Source organism: Euprymna scolopes, chromosome 7, assembly GCF_053919585.1.
Source record: "Euprymna scolopes isolate OS-2025 chromosome 7, ASM5391958v1, whole genome shotgun sequence".
Taxonomy (NCBI): Eukaryota; Metazoa; Mollusca; class Cephalopoda; order Sepiida; family Sepiolidae; genus Euprymna; species Euprymna scolopes.
This window is the reverse complement of record NC_136488.1, coordinates 80,877,905-80,899,445: the sequence shown is the minus strand read 5'-3', so window position 1 is coordinate 80,899,445 and position 21,541 is coordinate 80,877,905. Positions and strand designations below refer to the sequence as shown.

The window sequence follows — 21,541 nt, the reverse complement described above, 5'->3', positions numbered from 1 at the left end:
AATATTTCAAAAATATTTAGTTTATGCTTGCAAAAAAAAACAAAACAAAAAAAAACGTAAAAAAAAAAAAACGTAAATGTTTGAAAATAAACCAACAACAAAACGTAAATGTTTGGCAAAATAAAACTTAAATATGTTTGCAAAAAAAAAAAAAATGTAAATATGTTGGAAAAAAAAAAAAAACTTAAATATGTTTGCAAAAAAAACATGTTTAAAATTAAAATATAACAAAAACATTTATTTTTATTTCAAGGGTGCCATTATATACATTTTGTGCTTCCGTAACTGGGTGGACAGACAGTAACGCCACCTATAGTCAAACGGAGAAAACAGGCTCCCTCTTTCCTCATGATTACCAATAATAATAAGAATTTACTAGGAAAAAGTGGGTTCACTGCATTTTGCAGTAACTCATTTAAAAATACGAAATCCATAATATTTTTAATGTAAAGAATATATAAGTTACCAGAAAAACTACCGGTTCTAGGACGGGTAAAATTAATTCCCTGAAATTCAAGTTTTGCATCACTTTACATCCCTTTACAAACATTAAAATCAAGATATAAATGACACTAAACCTAATATCTAGAATCCCTATACGAATGTTGATCAAAATCCATTACATGATTTTCATTTTAGAAAATGTCTAAAAATTAAGGCTTAAGGATTCTTCAGAAGAAATTAAAATTCACGGAATCTTGCTTAATGACTATGGGTCAAATGAAATGCAAACCTGATACATTTTAATTATAAAGGGAGAAGTTGTGTCCATATTATTATGGCCATAAAAAATACCCCCAAAATTTAATTTTCATAATAATTATTGATTGATGCCATTGTTAAAAATTCACAAAAAGGCATCAGAATTTATGCAAAAGGCTTCCATCCTATTAAATATAACCCACATTATGACCCTTTATGCCTATCAACTGTGTTCAACAATTCAGAATTATTGATTGGTTTAATTTATGAGTGAATTCTGTACATAACATACTATGTTATCTTTGTCCAAAAACAATCGTATTGCTTGTGGACCTAACTGAATGACATAAAAATAAATTAAAAAAATAAATAAAAACGGGCGTAGTTTTTTTTTTCTTTTCTTTTTTAATTATACCAAAATACAAAAGTAAAGGACTTCAATAAATAACATAGTCGATGCATTTCCATTTACGTCGTATTTTATTCTTAGAAGCCCAGCCTACTTTTGCAATCTGCTTCACATCTTACGAAACCAACAATTTTATTATTTATTTTAAACCAAAACGAAATCGGACCACTTTTAGTTTTTGTCTTTAAAAAAATTTTATTTTTAGTTATTAGTTTTTTAATACCCAAGTTTATTGGCAATAAAATCGACGCCAGAGGGCAAACTGCGCAAAAACTGTTTGTAAACGATGTTATTGTTTCTTAAAACATTTTGGCGCTTCTTCGTTATAAGAACGAAATCCGAAAAAAAACAAAACAAAAAAAAAAATAAAAATAATAACTTTCATAAAAACAATCGCAATTAGTTTAATTATTAAACTAATTACCTATTAAACTTTAATAGGTAAAGACACTATCAGTGCGTACTGCGTCGCGTCAGTTTGCTAGAAGAAAAAAAATTGATTAGGAATTAATTTTTTGGCGCTTCTACAGAATTGGGACGAAATTTTGTAGTCGATAAATGGAGTTTTCAGATAAAAAAAAACAAAAAAACAATGGTTTCAAATGATTTTTATGTCAAGTCTAATGAGTAAACAATGGTAGCTTCCAAATTATGCAGTCGAAATTACCCGAATATTATTGAATTATTAAACAAAAAACTTTAATCGCGTTAGCAGGTGAAAAATTGCCACCATCTTATTTAAATCGAAACGGAAAATTACCTCCTTTATGAACTCTCTCGTGTCTTACAATAGTTTTCATCAAATTCTATTTTTATTTTCTTTAATAATTAATTTTTTACCTTATCGATTTTCGTAATTTTTGGATATAATCATCTTAAAAATACGAGGAATTTGTAGATACCACTATTTTCATGTGAAATTCAGTATTATGATTTCTGAAATTTCGTCCTAATAGTGTAAAAGCGCAATGTTTTTGTTAAATATTATTATATAAGGAATGTTTTCGAGATAAAATCTCTGGAGAAATACACATTTTGTATTAGAAATACACATTTTAAATATGTAAACATTACAAAGTTATCCGATATGGACGCCCACTTTAGATAACTTGTTATTTTTACTTAATGTTTACACATTTTAAGTGTGTATTTCTCAATTGATTTTAACACAAAAAGATTCATCGTAATAATAATTAACAAAAAAAAGTTTTTTTTAATGCCTACACTGATTTTTTTTCTCGCAATAAGCTCACGCCGCTTACTGCATTATTATAGAAAAGATCTATTTTGACGAATGACTGACTCGTAACAAGATGGACATCCACTTCCACTGTCTTCATGATGTTTATATATGTATAAATTTGAAACTTCTTCGAAAACTACTTTCATTAATAATTTTCTATTTATTATCGTTTTTTCATAATTTTTGGATGTGTTACTAAATTCGACATGAAGTACATACCAATACCACTGGTTTTACTTGGAAGTTCAATATTTCCATTTTCGATTTTCGCTATTATAATGAAGAAGCGCCAAACATGTTTTATAGCATTGTTATAGTGTATTTTGATCATGTCTAAAATTATTTGCAAATAAAATTATAAGGCACACAAAAGTATCTATTTATTTGTGTCCTTAGAAGGGCATAGTTAGAGACAAGGACAGTTTTAATGTTAAGGGTAATTCAACTCAACCTCAAAAGGAGGCACTCTGGATTGGGGACAAATGCCTCAATCTAGAAGGATTTCTCCTTCACCGCCAGAGGAAAAAAATATCTAAAGCGTGTCTGAAAGAAGAAATAAAAGCTGTATATATTTGTTTCTTTTGTGTAACTTAATAATATTTTGTTTAATTTATAATCAACTTTAGATTGAGAAAAGGAAAAGTCTTTTCGCCAATTGAATGCCTGAACCTCGCCCCCATTCCAGATATTTATTCATTCCGCTAAAAAAATAATTTTTATTAGTTTATACAGAGACCAAGTTATTTGGGTTTACAATTGTTTAAAAAAAAACAATCTGCAGAGTAGATAAACACAATTTCATGTTTTATAGCATGTCGCTCTCCGGCGATGAAACGAGGAAGATTCCTTGTAGCTTAATTGCCATATATATATATATATATTAGTCATAATTTATTACCTAGCTGTGTTCACGTATTGAACACTGTTGAAGTGAATACTAACATCGGCTGTAGAGAGCTGGATATGGGTATCTAAAATGAAATGGCCTCCTATTATCAAGTTGAAAACCGACGATACCGATGACGTTTTATAAATAACTATATATATATATATATAGAGAGAGAGAGAGAGAGAGAGTGGGGGGAAGGAGAAATTGCTTTATATCATAGAGTGGAAAATTACAAAATTTTTTATTTTTTTAATAAATTGGATACAAGGTGATAAAACCGTCTATTTACCTCCCTATATGAAAGATGACGTCGGGAGGTGGGATTTGATTGAAAAGAAACGCGACAAAGACGTATTTTATACTATTAAAACGAAATAAACCGGGTGGTGGTTGGGACAAAGTTGTTAACGTAGAAGGGGGAGTAACCAATCAACGAACGCATAAATTAAGCGCGCAAAACTTAAGTATATATAAAAACCGATTTTTCACCAACGAAAAGGCGCATTTCTCACCAGACATTTCATAAACGTTAATTTCGGTCTCCAATTTTTAGCACAATTTTTTTTTCTCCAACTTCAATCATAATGGGACCAATCGGAACAGAAATAAAGAAACTTAACATCAACGATGAAAATCAGGTAATTATTTTGTTTGTTGTAGTTTTATTAACTACTACCAGAATTGTAATAATTAATACAATCGGGAAAAACTTTAATTATTGTAATTAAGGGTGAATAGTTTTTTGTTTTTTTTCTCGCTGCTAATCTTGATTTTCCAGAATCATTCTTGTAATTTAGTTGTAAGCAAATTTCTCTGTATTCAGTTTTGGCGCGTAATAACGTAAATTCTAGAAGTTATTAATTTTTTTATCTTTTTAATTTTAGGATCCTAAACCCCGCTCTCCTTCGAAGAGGAAAGTCCTTGCTGAAATCAAACCGCAGGTAAGTTTTAATTTGTTAATGTGATAAACCGATGACTTTCTTTGTCCTGGCTATGAAAGCTAGATTTAGAATACTTAAAAAAAAATCTAATTCCAAAATATTGCTTTTTGTACAAGAGGGCGTAAAAGACCCCTTCCCCAATCTTAAAATTCATAAAGAAATGGATGGTTTTAAATTTAGAGCTTTCGCGTAAACAGCTGAAAATTTGGCGGTAAAACCGAATTTCATAGCCGTTAATCAGTTTTGTACAGTGGGTAATGCTTTAAAAATGAAATGGGGGGGGGTTAAGAAAAACCTGTTCATTCTACTGGTAATCGATTTCCGAGAAAAGTAACCAGAAACAAATTGGTTATATTTCCTTAATTACGCTATCTGGTCGGTAAGACGTAAAATTTGTATGCGAAATTGATTCTTCACGTAACCCTTCTATCTAATCATTAAAGCGAATCTTCATTGTTTACCGGTACTCACCCCCCCCCCTATTGGAAAATTAGGTACTTGTGCGTTATAACATCCCCCCGAGTTCAGAAAAACATTTGGGGGGGGGGGTTAACTTGTGCAACACCTAAAATCTAACCGTACGTGTTTTTTTTTTTTTTTTTTTTTTTTTTTTTTTAGGGGGGGGGGGATCGCCGATCAACAGTGTCAGTTAAAAGATGTAAAAACTTTCTCAAACCGAAATTTTTTTTTTTTTTTTTTTTTTTTACGCATTTTTATGATTTAAAACTAGTCCGATTTGGTAATCGGAACATGTTCACATTGAGACTAGGTTTTAACTTTGTATTACTGTCAACTTAGGTTCACGTATGCTTTTGAGTCGCCAAAATGTTATTGACTCAATTTCTTAAATCAATTCGCATGTCTTTAAAATGTATAGATAAAATTACTTTGGTGAAATTGACTTTTAACGGTCCCCATTTCTTTCAGTTTGTTGGCAAATATCAATCTTTTGGACATTTTCAAGATCAGATTATGCATATAATCTTTAAAAAAAAAAATAAAACTAAATTTAAAAAATGTACGTTCTAAAATAATAATTCGTATATTTAAACATTCTTCGGAATGCAGAATACGAACCGCACAAAATAAACTCATTTAAAATTAAAGGTGTGGCCTTTTCTCCTTCACCTAATTTAAGATACCGTAAAAAGTAGCACAGTCTGTTCTGCATTCAAATCTAGATTTTAAGATTTGAATTTTTTAAAAATTCATCGCATATTGTTTAAGCATACGATTCTTTTTCTTTTGACCCTGTAGTTGAAGTTATGGGGCATGGGCTAAGATTGTAACTTGCCATATCGAAATATGACTAAAATTCTGTGAAAGACTGTTAAATCTTATAAATTGCGTACATGGTTGATTTAAACAAATATAAATCTGCAATAAAATTCGAGTATTACCGTTTTCACCATGGAAACCATTTAAGTGTCCGGCATTACATCTCCGTAAGTGTGAAGATTTAAACTTGCGCCATAAAACATTTGAATCTTTTTTTCTGGAGCGACTTTCAAGGAAGATAACTCTTGTGTCAAAAATATCAGTTGACAAAATCATTAAACTCGTGTTCGAACTTGTTGCATACAAATATATTTAATTTTTTTGTTTTGTTTTTTGCGAAAAAAACTTAAATATAACTTTCAATGACAAATCTTTAATCGTATCTAAAAACTCCGCAGTTTCTTGGAACTTAAAATGCGCGGCATTGGATATTATTTTAGTCTTAGTTTTTCGTTTCACCTTTAAATTAATCCAATTATTACGGTATCTTCAAGAACTTGGTTTTATCTTTATGCAGAAATCCGTATGAGGAACTAAACTTTTGATCCGTGTAAGCACGGAAAAGCAACGCTATTTAAAAATTATAAATTAACATATCCATATCTAAACAAACAATTTTTAGAATTCTTATCATTCGCCTATGGTGTTGTTGTCGTTCTTGGAAATACACCGGCCACATTTCTTTCGTCTCTTATTTGGTAAGTTTTTATTAAGTTTTGCCATTTTCTGTATTTAGCGGCACACTTCGTATGTTTTGTCTTTAACCCTGGACATTCGAAACTCGTGCTGTAAACAGATTCCATTCCCAGAAAAGAACCAATTTCTTGGAAACTCGAAAATGTAATCTGAATAAATTACGTAATTTCTAAATCTTGTCATCTTCCAAAACTTAATGACGTAACTCTGGAAATATTTACGAACCTGTAAATAGTGTTTTTGATGTTGATAAATTTTAGAAAGTAAATATCAAATTTCTTAGACGAACGTTATCCTTTGACTGTTTTGATGCAGTATTTAATACTCCGCCTTTAATTAACAAGGTGAGACTTAAGAAATCCGGTTACGTAAGAAATCTCCAGGATCGTACAGCACGACTGTGTGTGTGTGTGTGTATATATATATATATATATATATATAAATTATACCTTGCATGTACCGTATGATTGGAGGCCTTCTCGAGTTTCAACTCTACATGAAGAGAGGTTTTGAACTGTGGGGCTTTGCTGTCGGCATTAAAATCCTGTAAGCAACACAAACTTTGGAAAGCTGGACACAGTAGTTAATTGGGTGCTAGTGCAGAGTGATCCCCGCGCTATTTTTTAAAATTCATATTTCCAAGTTTAATTAAAGTTTTATATTTTTTATTCAATTGTAAGGGTGAAGTATAGAATAGGTAGAAAACACCCTCCCCATGTTAAAAATGGCTTTTTAAATAACGTTATTTACGTCCGGGTCAATCTGCACTAGTACCGTTAATTGTAGACGATGTCATAAACACTTATCAATTTAAACGGTACGTTAACTTCATGGGTCTTTTGATAAAACCTGGTCCCAGAAAACTGCCAGAGCTCCCAACGAACTGGGTTCCAAAAGGTAACCTTGTAGTGGTCAGTTGTAGCTGTTTAAGTACCTGCCGTACTACTATAAACCCCATCAACTAGGAAAACTCCAACCCTAACTGTAAACTCTTTAATGTCTCCTAGTTTCCGACCCTTATTTCTCTCATCACTTATAGAAGTTTAAGTTACCTCCCAGCGACGACAGCTAGACAAAGTGGTAAGATCAAGATTCTTTCTTTTCGTTTTCTGCTGGGTAGACGGTGACGACCCAGATAAAATCCCTTCTGAATAATTCACGTCCTCTTGGATAACGTGAAAGTCCCTCCGCTCAATTTCCCCCCAACGGTTTTTTTTTTTTTTTTTTTTTTTTTTTTCTTCCTTTGAAGATTGTAATGCTGGGTATGGGGCAGCCAAACCAGCAGCCAACATTGCCCCGCTTTTTTTTTTTTTTTTTTTTTTTTTTTTTTTTTTTTTTTTTTAACCAACCGAGAGGTCTTTTTAGTATCCTCGCTGTTCCCTTAAGTGCAATTGTCTGAATCTCTTTTGCATTTGGTTCACAATGTCTTTCTAAATGTCTTAGAAAGCCTTTTCTAATCGGGAGGGTAAAAATTTTTCGCTTTATGGATGGGTATTCAGAAATATTAACTGAACTAAACCGACTTTGCAAACTTAGTGTTAAGTTAATAAAAAATTTCTCCAGTTTTTTTTTTTTTGGGGGGGGGGGTTGTATTACTGTACACAGATTCGAAAAAGTTGTCAAAAAACAAATATATAACATGTTATCAAAGGCAAGATAAGTTACTTTTCTACCAAATTGGAGATATTTTTTGTGTTTTTATTCAATGTAACATGTTTATTCAGCTCGAAAAACATGCAGTGTTTACCGATGTATTGGAAAATTCAAAATGGCGCCCGACTCTCTCTTTAACACGGTAAGTTTGGGAAATGGTGTTATAAATAATAAACTAGACAAAATACTATTACAAAACCACAGAATAGATGTCAACTTTTGTCACGGTAACATATATTGAGCGAATTTCTAACAATGTTTAGTTTATTTATAACACCTTTTCCCGAACTTGCCGTATTAAAGAGTCGGGCGCCATTTTGAATTTTCCAATACATCGGTAAACACTGTATGCTTTTCGAGTTGAATAAACATGTTACATTGAATGAAAACACGAAAATTATATCCAGTTTGGTGGAAAAATAACTTCTCTTGCCTTTGATAACATTTGTTATATATTTGTTTTGACAAATTTATCGAATCTAAACTATTTTTCCAGTCCAAAAGCTGAGCTTTTTACCGGGCAGAAAGTGGGTGCCGGTAAATGGGACTGAATACCCGGTCAAACCATCGCTAAAAAAAAAAAAAGGAGTGCGCGTCCATGAAACTTAAACATCGAACACGATTTATTATTGCCAGAAAAGCTGTATTCCCCTCTTATTCTGTTAGTACGAATCGAATTAGTATTTCGATAATAGTAAAATAACGAAATAGTAATTAAATACATCTTTTTTTGGTAAATGCGTACCTGAACGAAAAGTGCAGCAAAATAAATTCATTTCGTTTTCGGTGTTTGAGCTTGGAGGCGGGCGATTTTTTTTTTTTTTTTTTTTTTTTTTTTTTTTCTTCAATGATTTGGTCAGGGTATTCCAATGTTTACATTTACCATGGGCGCCTATTTTTGTTAAAAAAATTTCCATTGTTTTTCATTCTTTGAATGACTTGATCCCTTTTACATTGCAGCAAGAGTCCTCCTCGAAAAATGAGGAAACGGAAATGGCGAAACCCCTAGAAATCGAACCGGTTTTAGTGGAAAACCCACAACGATTTGTATTGTTCCCAATTCATTATCAAAGCATCTGGAATATGTACAAGAAGGCAGTGGCCTCTTTCTGGACGGTAGAGGAGGTAGATCTCTCCAAGGATTTTGAACATTGGGAAAAATTGAAACCCGAGGAAAAGCACTTCATTTCCCATGTTCTCGCCTTCTTTGCTGCAAGTGATGGCATTGTCAATGAGAACTTGGTAAGTTGACTTCAAAAACTAATTTCCTAGAACCCCCCCATATCCCTTAAAAATATTGGTTATTGCCAATAACTTATTGAACTTTTCAGCTTATTAAAAAAAAAAACCTTAAATTCATGTAATCTTTAATTGTCTAATTAGGAATCCAATTCTTTGCAAATCTTAAATATTCAAATAAAATTGAAACTGTTATGCCTCTTAACACTTAAATTTCAGTTTCTTTGGCGTACTAGTTTTAATGTTTTTAACCTACTTTGAATTTCACAAGTGGGAATGTCATAAGGTGCTTCTTACCCACTTTATATTTGTTAAACTAAATATAGCCCACATTATGACCTTTTAAAATGAATAATGATCGATGAATTAGCTCAAATTGAAATCTATAAATTTCGCTGACAATGACTACTGGCTAGACTGATGGATGTGTAACTGCACACAAGGTCTCGTGTATGAAAAGAAACTGGAATCTTAGAGATACTAATCATACCAGTTATTATAGCTGAATCCACTGAAAAATTTCCCCAATTTTTATCTGTGCCTAGATCGAGATGTGGAACTCTGTTCCGTCTACCTGCTTCCCACCTGACTACAACTTGGATGTCTTCAAGTCCAACGTTAAAATTCCTTATGAACCGCCTTAAGTAAACACTTCATTAAATCTCCACACTAACGTACTGTACTTGCAATAACCCTTATCCCTGAGTGGCTTCCGGGCCTTGATAAGTGGTGACCACTGTGTAGAAAAAAAAAGTTTTTTTTTAAGTATAAATTTTTTAACTATTTAATATTCTGTGACTCCTACTTTCCAGCAAAATAGCTTCCTATCCACTTGTCTTCCCCATGGGCTCAGACTTGGACTAAATTTGGAGGGGGGGGGGTGATACTACTTTTGGAAAGACTCCTCACTTAGAATATAAAAAATGACATGTGTAATCTGCAGTCTGCACATGGTAGACTTTGCTCATAATTGCTACAAATAGGTAGAAAATTGCTTTAACAAGCCCCAAAACTATAATTCTTAGGAACTGATGGACGAGGAGAATTCTAAGTCTGTGGACCAATAATTGATACAGCATTTGCAGTAAGACTTCAGATCTATTCTAAGAATTTAGTTACAAAAATGGATGCAATATTTGTTGCTATGTGTTTAACTTTTTCATGCAATTCGTAAACATCTTTCAATGCAATTTTTTGCTGTAGATCTTAATTTCGTGTTTTATTGATTGGAAACAGGTTGAGAGGTTCTACCAGGAAGTTCAGATTTCTGAAGCCCGATCATTTTATTCCTTCCAAATCGCTATTGAAAATATTCACTCTGAAATGTACAGTCTTTTAATTGATACTTACATCAAAGACATCAATGAAAGGTTTGTAGTAATTTTTAATAGTAAAAAAATTACTTGAAATTGTTTTAATTAAGCATTTAAATCTTCATAAAATAATTGAATTACATTTAATTTTAAAAAAATTTAAATCCTGTCTTTACTTCAAAGTTATTTAAAAAAAAAAAAAAAAAAATTCTAAAATTTCACTAAATCCACAATAATGTATACGTTTACAGAATAAAAAAAAATAACAAAAAAAACAGTGCTCTTATATTCAGACCCCCATTAACATTGGAGGTAAATACTTTCACCTTATTTAAACAAGATTCTATAGAAATTAAATTTAACTTGAAAATATAAAAAGCACAGCTCATATTGTGCATAACTTACCAAGTAATCAATTGAAAATAAGAATTTCCAACATAAAAAAAAACTAGGAAAATAAGTCTGCATTATATAATTTAAACAGTTAATATACCATTTAAAAAATCAAAAGTTGCATTTTTATATTAAATGCTGAAATTTAGTTTTTCCGCTTTTTTTATTATAGGAACCATTTATTTAATGCAATCGAGACTCTTCCCTGTGTCAAAAAGAAGGCTGACTGGGCTCTGAGATGGATCTCCGAGAAAGTTCCCTATGCGGAAAGAATTGTCGCCTTCGCTGCTGTGGAAGGAATCTTCTTCTCTGGTTCTTTTGCAGCAATTTTCTGGTTAAAGAAACGCTCTGTGATGCCGGGTCTTACTTTCAGTAATGAACTGATCAGTCGAGATGAGGTAAGTTCTTATTTTGGGTTCTTAAACCTTTCCTTGAACCATATCTATATCAAGAAAATGCATCAGTTAGTAACTTTATGAGAAGATATATAAAAGCAACGATACAATGAAAGCAATTGAAGATTAAGACAGATTTGGTTAAAATTTGCAGATTAAGTGCTTTGTAGATCAATCCTTTTTTCATAAATAGGAATTTCCATTTAATCTTACCAATTTGACTGGTAAGTGTTCTTGAGCTGTTCCACTTAAAAAAAACAAAAAATTACTGAATTTCCATTACTAATGATTACTATATTGTCCAATTGACTACAGTACTCTTTAACCCTTATCCTTGAGTGGCCTCTGAGCCTTAATATATGATGCTGCCTATGTATGGGGGGGGGGCCACCGGATCAGTCTGAAGATACCGGCTTCCTGACCTAAGGTCCTGGATATGACCTTAAACTATATCTGATGGTGAGGCCCCAACTTGTGGGCTTTGGGGAGTGTGGAGCCACTCCTTAATTGCCATTATTCCCAGGTCCATTCTGACCCAGAGTGGTAGTACCTGTTAGGGTCCCAACTATGGATTAAATAGAAACTTTTTTTTTTTTTTTTTTTTTTTTTAAACCCAAATATTCTATTAAAAACTTTTTCTTCAAAATCACTGGATTCGGCATTAAACGACCTAAAAAGGGTTGATATGCTGTAAAACAACCAACCAACCAATCCTGACCTAAAATGCATAAGACAATTTTCCTCAAACACCATAAGTATTTGTAGGTATAAAGAACTTAAAACGTTAACTTTTCCTAAATCACTAGTTTCAGCATTAAACTACCTGAAATGCTGTAAAACAACCAAACTTAGTCATCTGTATTTTCTGTCCTAAAAGGGAATATTCTCCCACTACACCTGAATCTTCGGAACTTCCATGAACAAAATTTCTTTCCAGCTGACTACAATGCAGTTTTTCAAGTTCACTGCAAACAAGTTTTCTTGCTATCCTCTTTAAAGAATCGGATTCCACTCTGTTTTGGCATTACTAATTCTCTTGCTTGTTGTCTCCTTGCTCCTTTTAGTACATGTATTGCTCTAGTCTAGTGCTACTGAAGCCACCTAAAATCCTCTAGAGCACTATTAAAACCAAACTTGTTACACTTACTTCTAATGTTTTATATTAAGGACCACACACACACTTTTATACCTTTTTTTTTTTTTTTTTTTTTATAAAAATTTTTTAAAAATGTGAGCTGAGGTAGGGGATAAGGACCTTCTAAACCTATAGATGCTCAACATCAAATGATTCAAAGCATTGACAAAACATTTGCTTCCTAGTCCAAGAGTTTAATTACTTTTGAATAATTAAAAAGACAAAAATGCATTGAAATTAGTGGTTTATTTCCAAATTATGGTTTTGAAAAACTCTTCTCCTTTGACTATAACTTGTTATTTTTGCTTTCAATACATCTTGAATGAATAACCTAAACCTGATGCATCACAACACTAGCAAGTAGTTAACTCTGGGAGAGCTTCAGATTTCAAACTCTTAGTGTTCTGGTTTTAGATCTTGTTTCATCAGCATGGCCAGACCTGTCTGGATAAATGATTATATACACACACAAACATATCCACTGAATAGAATTCCAGTCATGGCAGTTTACCAGAAAATGCAAAGTTTTACTTGATGCTAATTTTTTTATTTTAATCTGCAGCATTTCCTCAATACAGTTTAATGGAAATGCTCAACTGATAGTTTGAAAAGCTTATGCAAAATTTGGTTTTCTAAAATGAATTGTATTTGGATTTTATTGATTCATGGCTGGTAATTGCAATCTATTGACTTTTTTTTTTTTTTTTTTTTTTTTTTTTTTCTCAGGGACTTCACACTGACTTTGCTTGCCTTATGTTCCGCCATCTTCGAAACCGACCAAGTAAATCTAAGATCTACACAATAATTAAAGATGCTGTGAAAATTGAACAAGAGTTCCTTACGGAAGCGTTACCAGTGAATTTAATTGGCATGAATTGTGATCTCATGAAACAATATATTGAGTTTGTGGCTGACAGGCTGCTTCTTGAATTGGAATGTGATAAAGTGAGTATTGATATAAAACTAAAATTCTCACCCATAGGAAGTAAAATTAATTCAAAGGCCGATGTGCACTTTTTTTTTTTTTTTTTTAATGCCCCTTTAAGACTTAAATCTAAACTTTTTAAAATCCTTATTCTAATTTTGAACATTCCTTCCATGATTTTGGTTTTAGAATGCTTTGCTTAAAGGGTCTAAATTGGAATGCCTGAATCAAATTCAATGAAAATTTGAACTATTAAAATACTCAAAATAAACTTAGAATATTAATTGACTTTTTGTAAAATGTAATAAATTAAAAGAATTTTAAACTTTTAGTCTTTTGCATAAGACTAAATCCCACATGTATCTTAAGCCTAGCAGTTTTAAAATTCATGATTAATTTTGAGTAAATCCTATATATAAATAACCTATTGGTAGACCAAAGCTACAATTAAAAATGCCCCCCCCCCTCATTGTGTGTGTATTTATGAACTTAATTTCTTTATATTTACTTAATCTTTTCTTCTTTTACAGGTTTATAACTCTGAGAATCCCTTTGACTTTATGGAACATATTTCCCTTGAAGGCAAAACAAATTTCTTTGAGAAAAGAGTCGGTGAATATCAAAAAATGGGAGTCATGTCTGGATCATCCATGTCTGGACCTTCCAATCATAAATTCACACTTGATGCTGACTTCTAAAATTGACTCTTTTAGATAAGTCTGAACGAAACCAATCCCTTGTCAAAAGAAATCACATATGTAAATATTTTCGGATGAATTGTATTTAAATTTTTAAAGACTGAAGAATTCTATATGAAATCCACTGATTTAATTCTTGTATTTCGACGAAGCTTCAGTATTTTCGCTTGTACAAAGATAAAACTGACAGAATGTGTGCATGTATGTGAATTTGGAAACGGATGAATTTTTTATTCAATAAAACCATTCTAATATTTGTTTGACTTGGAATTTTATTTCTTCTAAAATGTTCTCGCTATTTATTTTTTGCCTGTAGGTGTGACACAAGGTTAAAATCTAGTAATCTCTCTAAAGATTACTAAAAATTGCTTCAGAGGCCCAATCTCCATTCCTGTTAAATTGCCTTGACCAGATGTCTTCTAAGAGAAGACCTGTTCAGTTGGACTACCCAGACATAAATCAACCTATTGATTAAAGCTTTTTTTTTTTTTTTTTTTTTTAACCTTTGAGTAATTTGACAAGGCTGAAAACATCTTAATTTTTGTTTATTCAAGATGGCTTAGTAAAAATGCTCTTAGCTTTCAACTTTTTAACAAATTATTTGATCAATTTACATCATTTTTGGAATATGACCGTTTCATTTGTGACAGATATATACATAGAATTTAATTTGGGTAATCTGATCGTTTTTGGAATCCTTTTTAAGATAAGGCGCCATAATTTGCTTTTATTTATTACTATCTTCATAGTTCAGCCAACACATTAACCATGATAGAATACGAATGCTGTGACTTGTCCCCAGTAATTACTGCCTTCCATAGATATTGTCTCACTGCATTTTGGTCAACTAATCCTCTGGCCTGTCTGAATAGGATTGAAACTGCTATCTTCAGACGATGTTCACCTGGAATCGTAGACTCTACTAGTTTTTGTCTAATGTTCTGACTATGGAAGGCAGTAATTACTGGGGATTTAGCTACAAGGCTGCATTTGTACCCCCGTCATGGTTAATCACCTGAAGGCCAAAGGATGAGTTAGCTGAAGCATGGTGAAATAACCTCAACTATGAGGATAAGTCTGAAAAAAAAAAATAATGCACATATTGGAATTCTGAATTTTAATATGTAAATTTGAACCTTTACCTTTTAATGGAATTGCTCTTCAGACACTGTTAAACTCCAATTGAATTTCATTATTATGAAAATAACCTGGTTTGGATTCAATTTCCTCTGTCTAATATAGCAAAGGGAATCTTGTTTTCCAAACATTTGAAGTGATAGAACTTGTTCCTCAAAGGAGTTCAATTTTTCTCTACTCAAAAAAAAAAACAAAAACTTTTTGTATAAAGTACTCCTGATTTATGTACTTTTTCAATAGAAAAAAAACCCTTCCTAAATCTCACAATTACCACTTAATAGCATTTCTTACTGTTTCTTGAAACGACTAGTAAGCTTCTTTCCTTCAAATTAGTATATTTACATCAAAATTTATTTCGATCTAGTACGTTCCTTACGGATTTTTTTTTTAGTATGTAGTAGTTTTCAAGGTTGGGTGTTTGCTGATTAAGTTCTGCAGGATACTGGTTAAAATTTGAGGGGGGGGGGTCCTTGAATTATAGATTCATCTAAATGATAATGGTCAATCAATAATTCTCCCGTCCAACAATCATGAGGTTGTTTGCATGGCAACCAAGAAGGATAACATACCTGCCAATCGGTTTGCATCAAACTCCACATTTGACTTGGCAAACCACTCCCTCCCTGACTTTCCTTTGCAGATAGCTGCAACCCTAGATGATTTGAAAATCACCTGTTCGGGTGCATAATATCATAAACCTAGACACCTCAAACATGTAGACCTGATCTCATAAAAATGCTCCGCTGAGGTTGCTCCAGTCCTCTCCAAACTTTACAACAAATGCCTTAACGAATCTTGCTTTCTTGACTTCTGGAAAACTGGTACCAGTTTTCCAGAAGTCTGTCAAATGAACTGACCATTAAATTACCCCCCCCCTCCCCGTAGCCTCCTGCTTTTTTGCCAAAATATTCGAGTCCATAATTAAGCTCTAGTCCATCACCTTATAGTTGCTAAACTTCTGACTGACCAACAATGTATTTAGGCAAGCCCGTTCTACAGTTATCCTAACTAATCACTGAACAAAACAGAAGGTAGAGCAGTAGCCCTAGATACATCTATGGCGTGTGACAAGGTTTAGCATGAATCTTCTCAGGAAAATCAGATCATATAGTTATCACTGGACAAATACTTAACATAACCTGGATTTAATTGTCTTCAGTTGTACATTTAAACGATATAAATGCAGGTGTAACTATCCTGCTTCCTTTATTCATCTTAAAATTCATAAATGACCACCCTAATAAAATTGTCTCAGATGGGTATATTTACTGATGACACTATGCTCTTTAACAGGCATAGGGGACGGAGCAAATGAATACATATCTAAGGAAATGGAAGAAACACTAGAGGAAGATCTCTAAGTGGAATGGGGACAAAAATGGATGGTCACATTAAATGCTGCTAAGGCTAAGCTTGTTTCCTTCAATAATTTACAAGTAACCTTCTCAACCACCAACAGCTATGGCTAAGGATACATTATCTGAAAGATGTTTACAGGGAACATGAGTTGAAACAGATTGAGAGCATTACCAGGGTCACTGAGAAAGTTACTTACGCCTGAAAGTATCCTGTATATCTACAAGGCCACCATTCGCCCATGTATGGAGTATTATTCTCACATTTGGGCTGTTGCATCTGCTACTAGTCTCTCGCTCCTGGACAGGGTTCAAAAGAGTTGCTAACATGATAGGCTCTGAACATTCATCTAGGCTTCAACCTGTCCCATTGACGAAATCTTGTATGCCTCCCTCTGCCTGTTCAAGTATTTTAGTGGTGGATGCTCTGACGAACTACAAGCCCTTGTACTCCCTCAACATAAATACCCCAACAATCAGCAAAATCCCACCGCTACACAGTAGAGATCCCTAGATGTAAGAAGGCCTTCTACTCGAATAGTTTTTTCCCTAGAACTGCTAGACTTTGGAACTCCCTTCTGGATTCCTGCTTTTTCAACTGTACTGACATGCAGAAGTTCAGTGTAATGTGAATGAACTGCTTAACTCCCTACATAGTATCCCTGCAACTTATGGCTCTGATAAGTAGCCCTCCTACATCAAAGTGGCACCGTGCCTTGTTTGGGGTGAAAATGGAATAAAAAAAACAAAAAAATATTGCACTCGTATTCTGTAACGGTATGATTGTTCAGATCTACAGAGGACCAGACTTGTGATTTAAAACTTTTGGATAACAAATGGGTCATAATTTCTACATTCGCTTAAATTATTACGTTTTTTTTTTTTGTTTTTGTTTTTTTGCGTGTAATAACATAAATCAAAGCTTTTTGTTACTTAAGTCATCCATACTTTGAAAGAAAGTTTTCTTTTCAACCTCTGAAAACACTTGGATTTCATTTGGGATTATTTCACAATGGGTAAATTTTCATTTTTATTGTAATTTCAATAAAATTACAGCTTGCACTTGACGATGCAAACAAGTCTACCTTTGGATTTATATCAGCATGTTAAACACGTGCTGATAAAATGTTCACGTGCAAGTCTGTTTTTTAACATTCACAACTATGTTGCATGCCTAATTTGCTTTGATTGTACAATTAAGTAGAAACTCTTCTACATTATGGCAATTTTATTTTATTTTTTTCTCTCAATAGCATTAATTCTTTGAAGAATTTAGCTGTTGTACCAGTTCTGAGACTATATTCTCTTGCCTTTTATTAATCATTTGAAATTATAAATGGCAATGGAATGGATCACATATTTGTATGATAAAAATATTTTTCTTTTGATTTATTTTAATTTAAAGTTTGCCGCCTCCCCCCCCAAAAAAAACCGCCTTTTACTTCAATATTTTCATTTGCAACTTTTATTATATTGTAAATAATTTAAAGATAAACTATTATACCGATATGAATGTGATCATTTGTTCATTGAGCTGGTCCATAGTCATTGCTTGATTCCGACATCAATCACAGTGATAGTTGTGTAGTCTCATTGCAGCAACAGACAAATTCTCCTTCCAAATAAAATCACAACTTTAGTTTAAAATATGTAACAAGGTGTTTTTTTTTTTTTTTTTAGGGAAGGAGAAAGGGATGTTCTACTTACAAATGAGAATTCTTAGCCCGTTCAAATCAAAACAACCAAGCAAAAACAACACACCATCTATATCTGAAACCAAACTGACCGTTCGACCCCAGAAAAGCAAACCGATTTCCCCTACCAATCTGCTGGCATATATATATATATATATATATATATATATATATATATATATATATATATATGCCAGCAGATTGTATATTTTGGATGGTCTGCTACAACAGACCAGAATATATATATATATATATATATATATATATATATATATATATTCTGGTCTGTTGTAGCAGACCATCCAAAATATACACTTGAAAATAAAAGTTTACATTATTTTTCAGCATTACCTCGGGTAGAATACAGCTGAATTTTCATTAGTCAGAGACAGTTGACATTTAAAGAGATTTTTTTCCATCGACGTTTTGTATGAAACTAACTAAAACACTTTCTTACCCTTCACACTAGGATCAAAGTGTAAAATCTGTTCTGTCAGTTTCTGTCTTGAGAGGGGTGGTTACACAAACATTTTAACTCGTCTATTTTTTTTTTTGTCAGTATCCCCCAGACAATGCTGGATAGGTATGCTAGTATAGTTATATACAACTTGGAAATCTGTAAATATTCAAAACTGAAAAAAAAAAAAAAAAAAAAAAAATTGACGTTTCTGAATTATATTATTCATCGGACTACTGTTCTCATCTTGAGTGTGATTTTCACATTTCAGTCGATATAACCGACCTTCTTCAGGTGTACTCGGGAATGTTTCTGTCGAACTTGGGAATTTGGACGGAATTCCGAGCGGAACCCTTTATTTACTTCATGGGGGTAGTGTGCTCTTGTTCTGTCAGCCATGACTGGATAGAGGTCCTTGCGGACCTGTGGCGCAGTGGTTAGAGTACTGGGAAAAATCAATTGTAAAAGTGATATTCTCCTGAAGGTTGAAGGTTCAATTCTCAGTGTGGGCGACCGAAAAATACAATTGCGAATTACTTGGGACCTTTATCCAGTCATGGCTGATAGAACGAGAACACGCTACCCTCATATAATAAATAAAGGGTTCTGTTCGAATTCCAGAGTTTGACAAGGTACACCCGAAGAAGGTCAGAGATTATATCGACTGAAATGTGAAAATCACACTCAAGATGAGAACAGTAGTTCGATGAATAATAAATTATTAGACATTTCATTTGTGATAAAGCTTAAATACAAAATTGAAACATTTAAACATTCATAATCAAAAAAGAAAAAAAAATTAATTTTAATTCTAAATTTTATTCTTGACATTTTTCACTTCATTCTTATGTTTTGTGCATTTTTAGTGGAGGTGGTCTGATTTTTTTTTTTTTAAATTTTCTTTTTTAATCTTTTTATTTTTTAAATAAATTGAGTTTTCAACTGTGCTTAGCCAGACGGGACATCTTCCAAAGCTTCCGTTCCAAACAAGGATTCGAAGTGATGAACATATTGTTCACAGTGTTCTCCTGAAAATAGAAAAAAAGAATCCCATTAAAAAAAATTCACTCATAATATAATGGGTATTTTCTCTCGGTCCATCAGGCACAATTTTTTAAAACAAAAATCTAAACTTCTTTTAAAAATGGAAAATATGTGGTATTTGTCCAGAATTCCTTCGTATAATAATGATAATAATAAAAAAAATAAAGAACTATGATGTAAGTAACCATGATGAAACAAAATTATATTGCAACAATCATGTAAATTGATCACGTTTTATTTCTAAATAAAATCAAATTTTATGCGTAACTGCAGAATGGCTGTCTTGCCTGCGATTTTGAAAACAATCTAAAAACAAACAATAAACAAAGGCAGATAACTCAGTAATAATTCAAAACTTGCAATATTTATGTTGCAAATCCTATAAATTTCCATTAATCGCTTAAAAATTATTTTCTTTAGAAAAATATAACTACTTGATCAATTTACATAATTTTTGGAATATTCTCATCTGGCATCAATTGAAATGTATGGCTCTCGTCTTGGGGAGGCTCCATGTTTTGACAAGCTTGACCTTTACTCCTGATCTGAAATGGAACACTTACATCAAATCAGTTGCCAAGGTCGCTGGAAAAATGGTGGGATCCTTCTAGCGATCCAGTGATGCAATTCTCTACTTATATCCAGTGATGCAATTCTCTACTTATATAAGAGCCAGGTATGTCCAAGGATGGCGTACTGTTGCCACATCTGGGCAGGAGCTGCTAGAAAGGACTTATCCTGCCTTGATAGAGTTCAAAATAGACTTTGTAGCCTCATAGGGGATTTCTCTTCCCTACAACCTCTTTCTCACAGAAGAGATGTTGTGAGTTTGTCTCTGCTTTATCGTTATTTTCATGGCAAGTGCTCGACTGAGCTCCAATCTATGGTCTGCTCTCGCCAAACATTCATGAGAAACATTTGTCTAGTTGAAAACACTATCAATAATTTTCCACACTCTTTATCTGTGCCTAAACCTAAACGTAGATTCCATGAACAAAGTTTCTTTCTTAGAACTGCACACCTGTGGAACTCTCTTCCGTTTAGCTGCTTTCCAACTGACTACAATATGGTTATCTTCAAGTCCAATGTAAACAAGTTCTTGATGAGGCCGTTCCCTTTAAGTAATCCAATTGAGCAAATTTACACTTCTAACGATTACTATGATATTGCCCCTTTGACTTCAGTATACTCTTTAACCTTTATCCTCGAGTGGCCTCATGGCCTTGATAAGTGGTGATTCCTTTGTAAAAAAAAAAAAGATATTTTTGTTAAGGAAACGTACAGCATGTAGATTTTTCTTTAATTTTGTTTTTTAATATAGGGTAAATTATGGACAAGAACCAAATATTGCATTAATAGTAAATAATAAATTCCCAACGAATAACGCAGATGTTATGACTCAAAACTGAAACCTTGAGAACTTCAGTCTGAGATTCCACGAATTGAACTATTTAGACTTTCAGTGCTTGATAAGATATAGTTGACAAATCGATTTTTTAAAATATATTGTTTTAAGCAAAAATAATATTACATACTTAATTGTTATGCTAAAAATAGTAATATACCCCAAAATTATGAAAATTCATTGAGTAGAACAACTGCTATTGTGTTTTTAGTAAAAAAAAGTCTATAATACAAGTAATCTAAAATATTCTTTTTGGAGTTATGTCCCCTGTCGTATTGCCTACTCTATAACATCTAAAAAAAAAATGTGATTTTACCCAATTTTCCGTAAAAATTACTTTTAACTATAAATAAATTTCTACTTGATTTTTCATAATTTTTGGATAAATTACTATTTTCAGCATGTTAATTATGTATGAAACATTGCTTTTGCTTGAAACACATTTTTAAAAAATCGATTTGTTGACTATCTTAATAAACACCAGACTTTCTTAAAACATTATCTTAACAAAATAAGAGCTTTGATGTGACATTATAGATT

General features: G+C 32.5%; 3 protein-coding genes across 6 annotated transcripts in view; 1 reads left to right on the top strand and 2 right to left on the bottom strand.

The window, feature by feature from the left end:
- Positions 1 to 5,738, bottom strand: part of LOC145279794 (O(6)-methylguanine-induced apoptosis 2-like) — a 137,838-nt gene extending 132,100 nt beyond the window's left edge. Inside the window, exon 1 of the mRNA XM_080131124.1 lies at positions 5,585 to 5,738. Coding sequence (XP_079987250.1) covers positions 5,585 to 5,738 — 154 coding nt within the window. The remainder of the gene's footprint in view (positions 1 to 5,584) is intronic.
- LOC145279796 (ribonucleoside-diphosphate reductase small chain-like) lies at positions 3,536 to 14,165 on the top strand. Of its 2 annotated transcripts, XM_080131127.1 has the most exons (7): positions 3,536 to 3,881; positions 4,128 to 4,184; positions 8,772 to 9,053; positions 10,287 to 10,420; positions 10,929 to 11,154; positions 13,013 to 13,231; positions 13,742 to 14,165. In XM_080131127.1, exons 1-7 carry the CDS (start codon positions 3,828 to 3,830, stop codon positions 13,907 to 13,909), a joined length of 1,140 nt encoding a protein of 379 aa, XP_079987253.1. In that variant the 5' UTR covers positions 3,536 to 3,827; the 3' UTR covers positions 13,910 to 14,165. The 2 variants fall into 2 exon arrangements, with proteins under 2 accessions (XP_079987253.1, XP_079987254.1); XM_080131128.1 differs by lacking the exons at positions 3,536 to 3,881; positions 4,128 to 4,184 and adding an exon at positions 6,021 to 6,160.
- Positions 14,166 to 19,351: 5,186 nt separating this feature from the next.
- Positions 19,352 to 21,541, bottom strand: part of LOC145279791 (regulator of MON1-CCZ1 complex-like) — a 162,487-nt gene continuing 160,297 nt past the window's right edge. For all 3 annotated transcript variants that reach the window (XM_080131119.1, XM_080131118.1, XM_080131117.1), the window contains exon 22: positions 19,352 to 19,580. In XM_080131119.1, coding sequence (XP_079987245.1) covers positions 19,501 to 19,580 — 80 coding nt within the window. In that variant the 3' untranslated portion in view covers positions 19,352 to 19,500. The remainder of the gene's footprint in view (positions 19,581 to 21,541) is intronic.

Coding starts and splice junctions, on each gene's coding strand:
- LOC145279796 (XM_080131127.1), top strand. CDS start 3,828: ATGGGACCAATCGGAACAGAAATAAAGAAACTTAACATCAACGATGAA. Junction 3,882..4,127: donor ACATCAACGATGAAAATCAG/GTAATTATTTTG, acceptor TTTTAATTTTAG/GATCCTAAACCCCGCTCTCC. Junction 9,054..10,286: donor GCATTGTCAATGAGAACTTG/GTAAGTTGACTT, acceptor GATTGGAAACAG/GTTGAGAGGTTCTACCAGGA.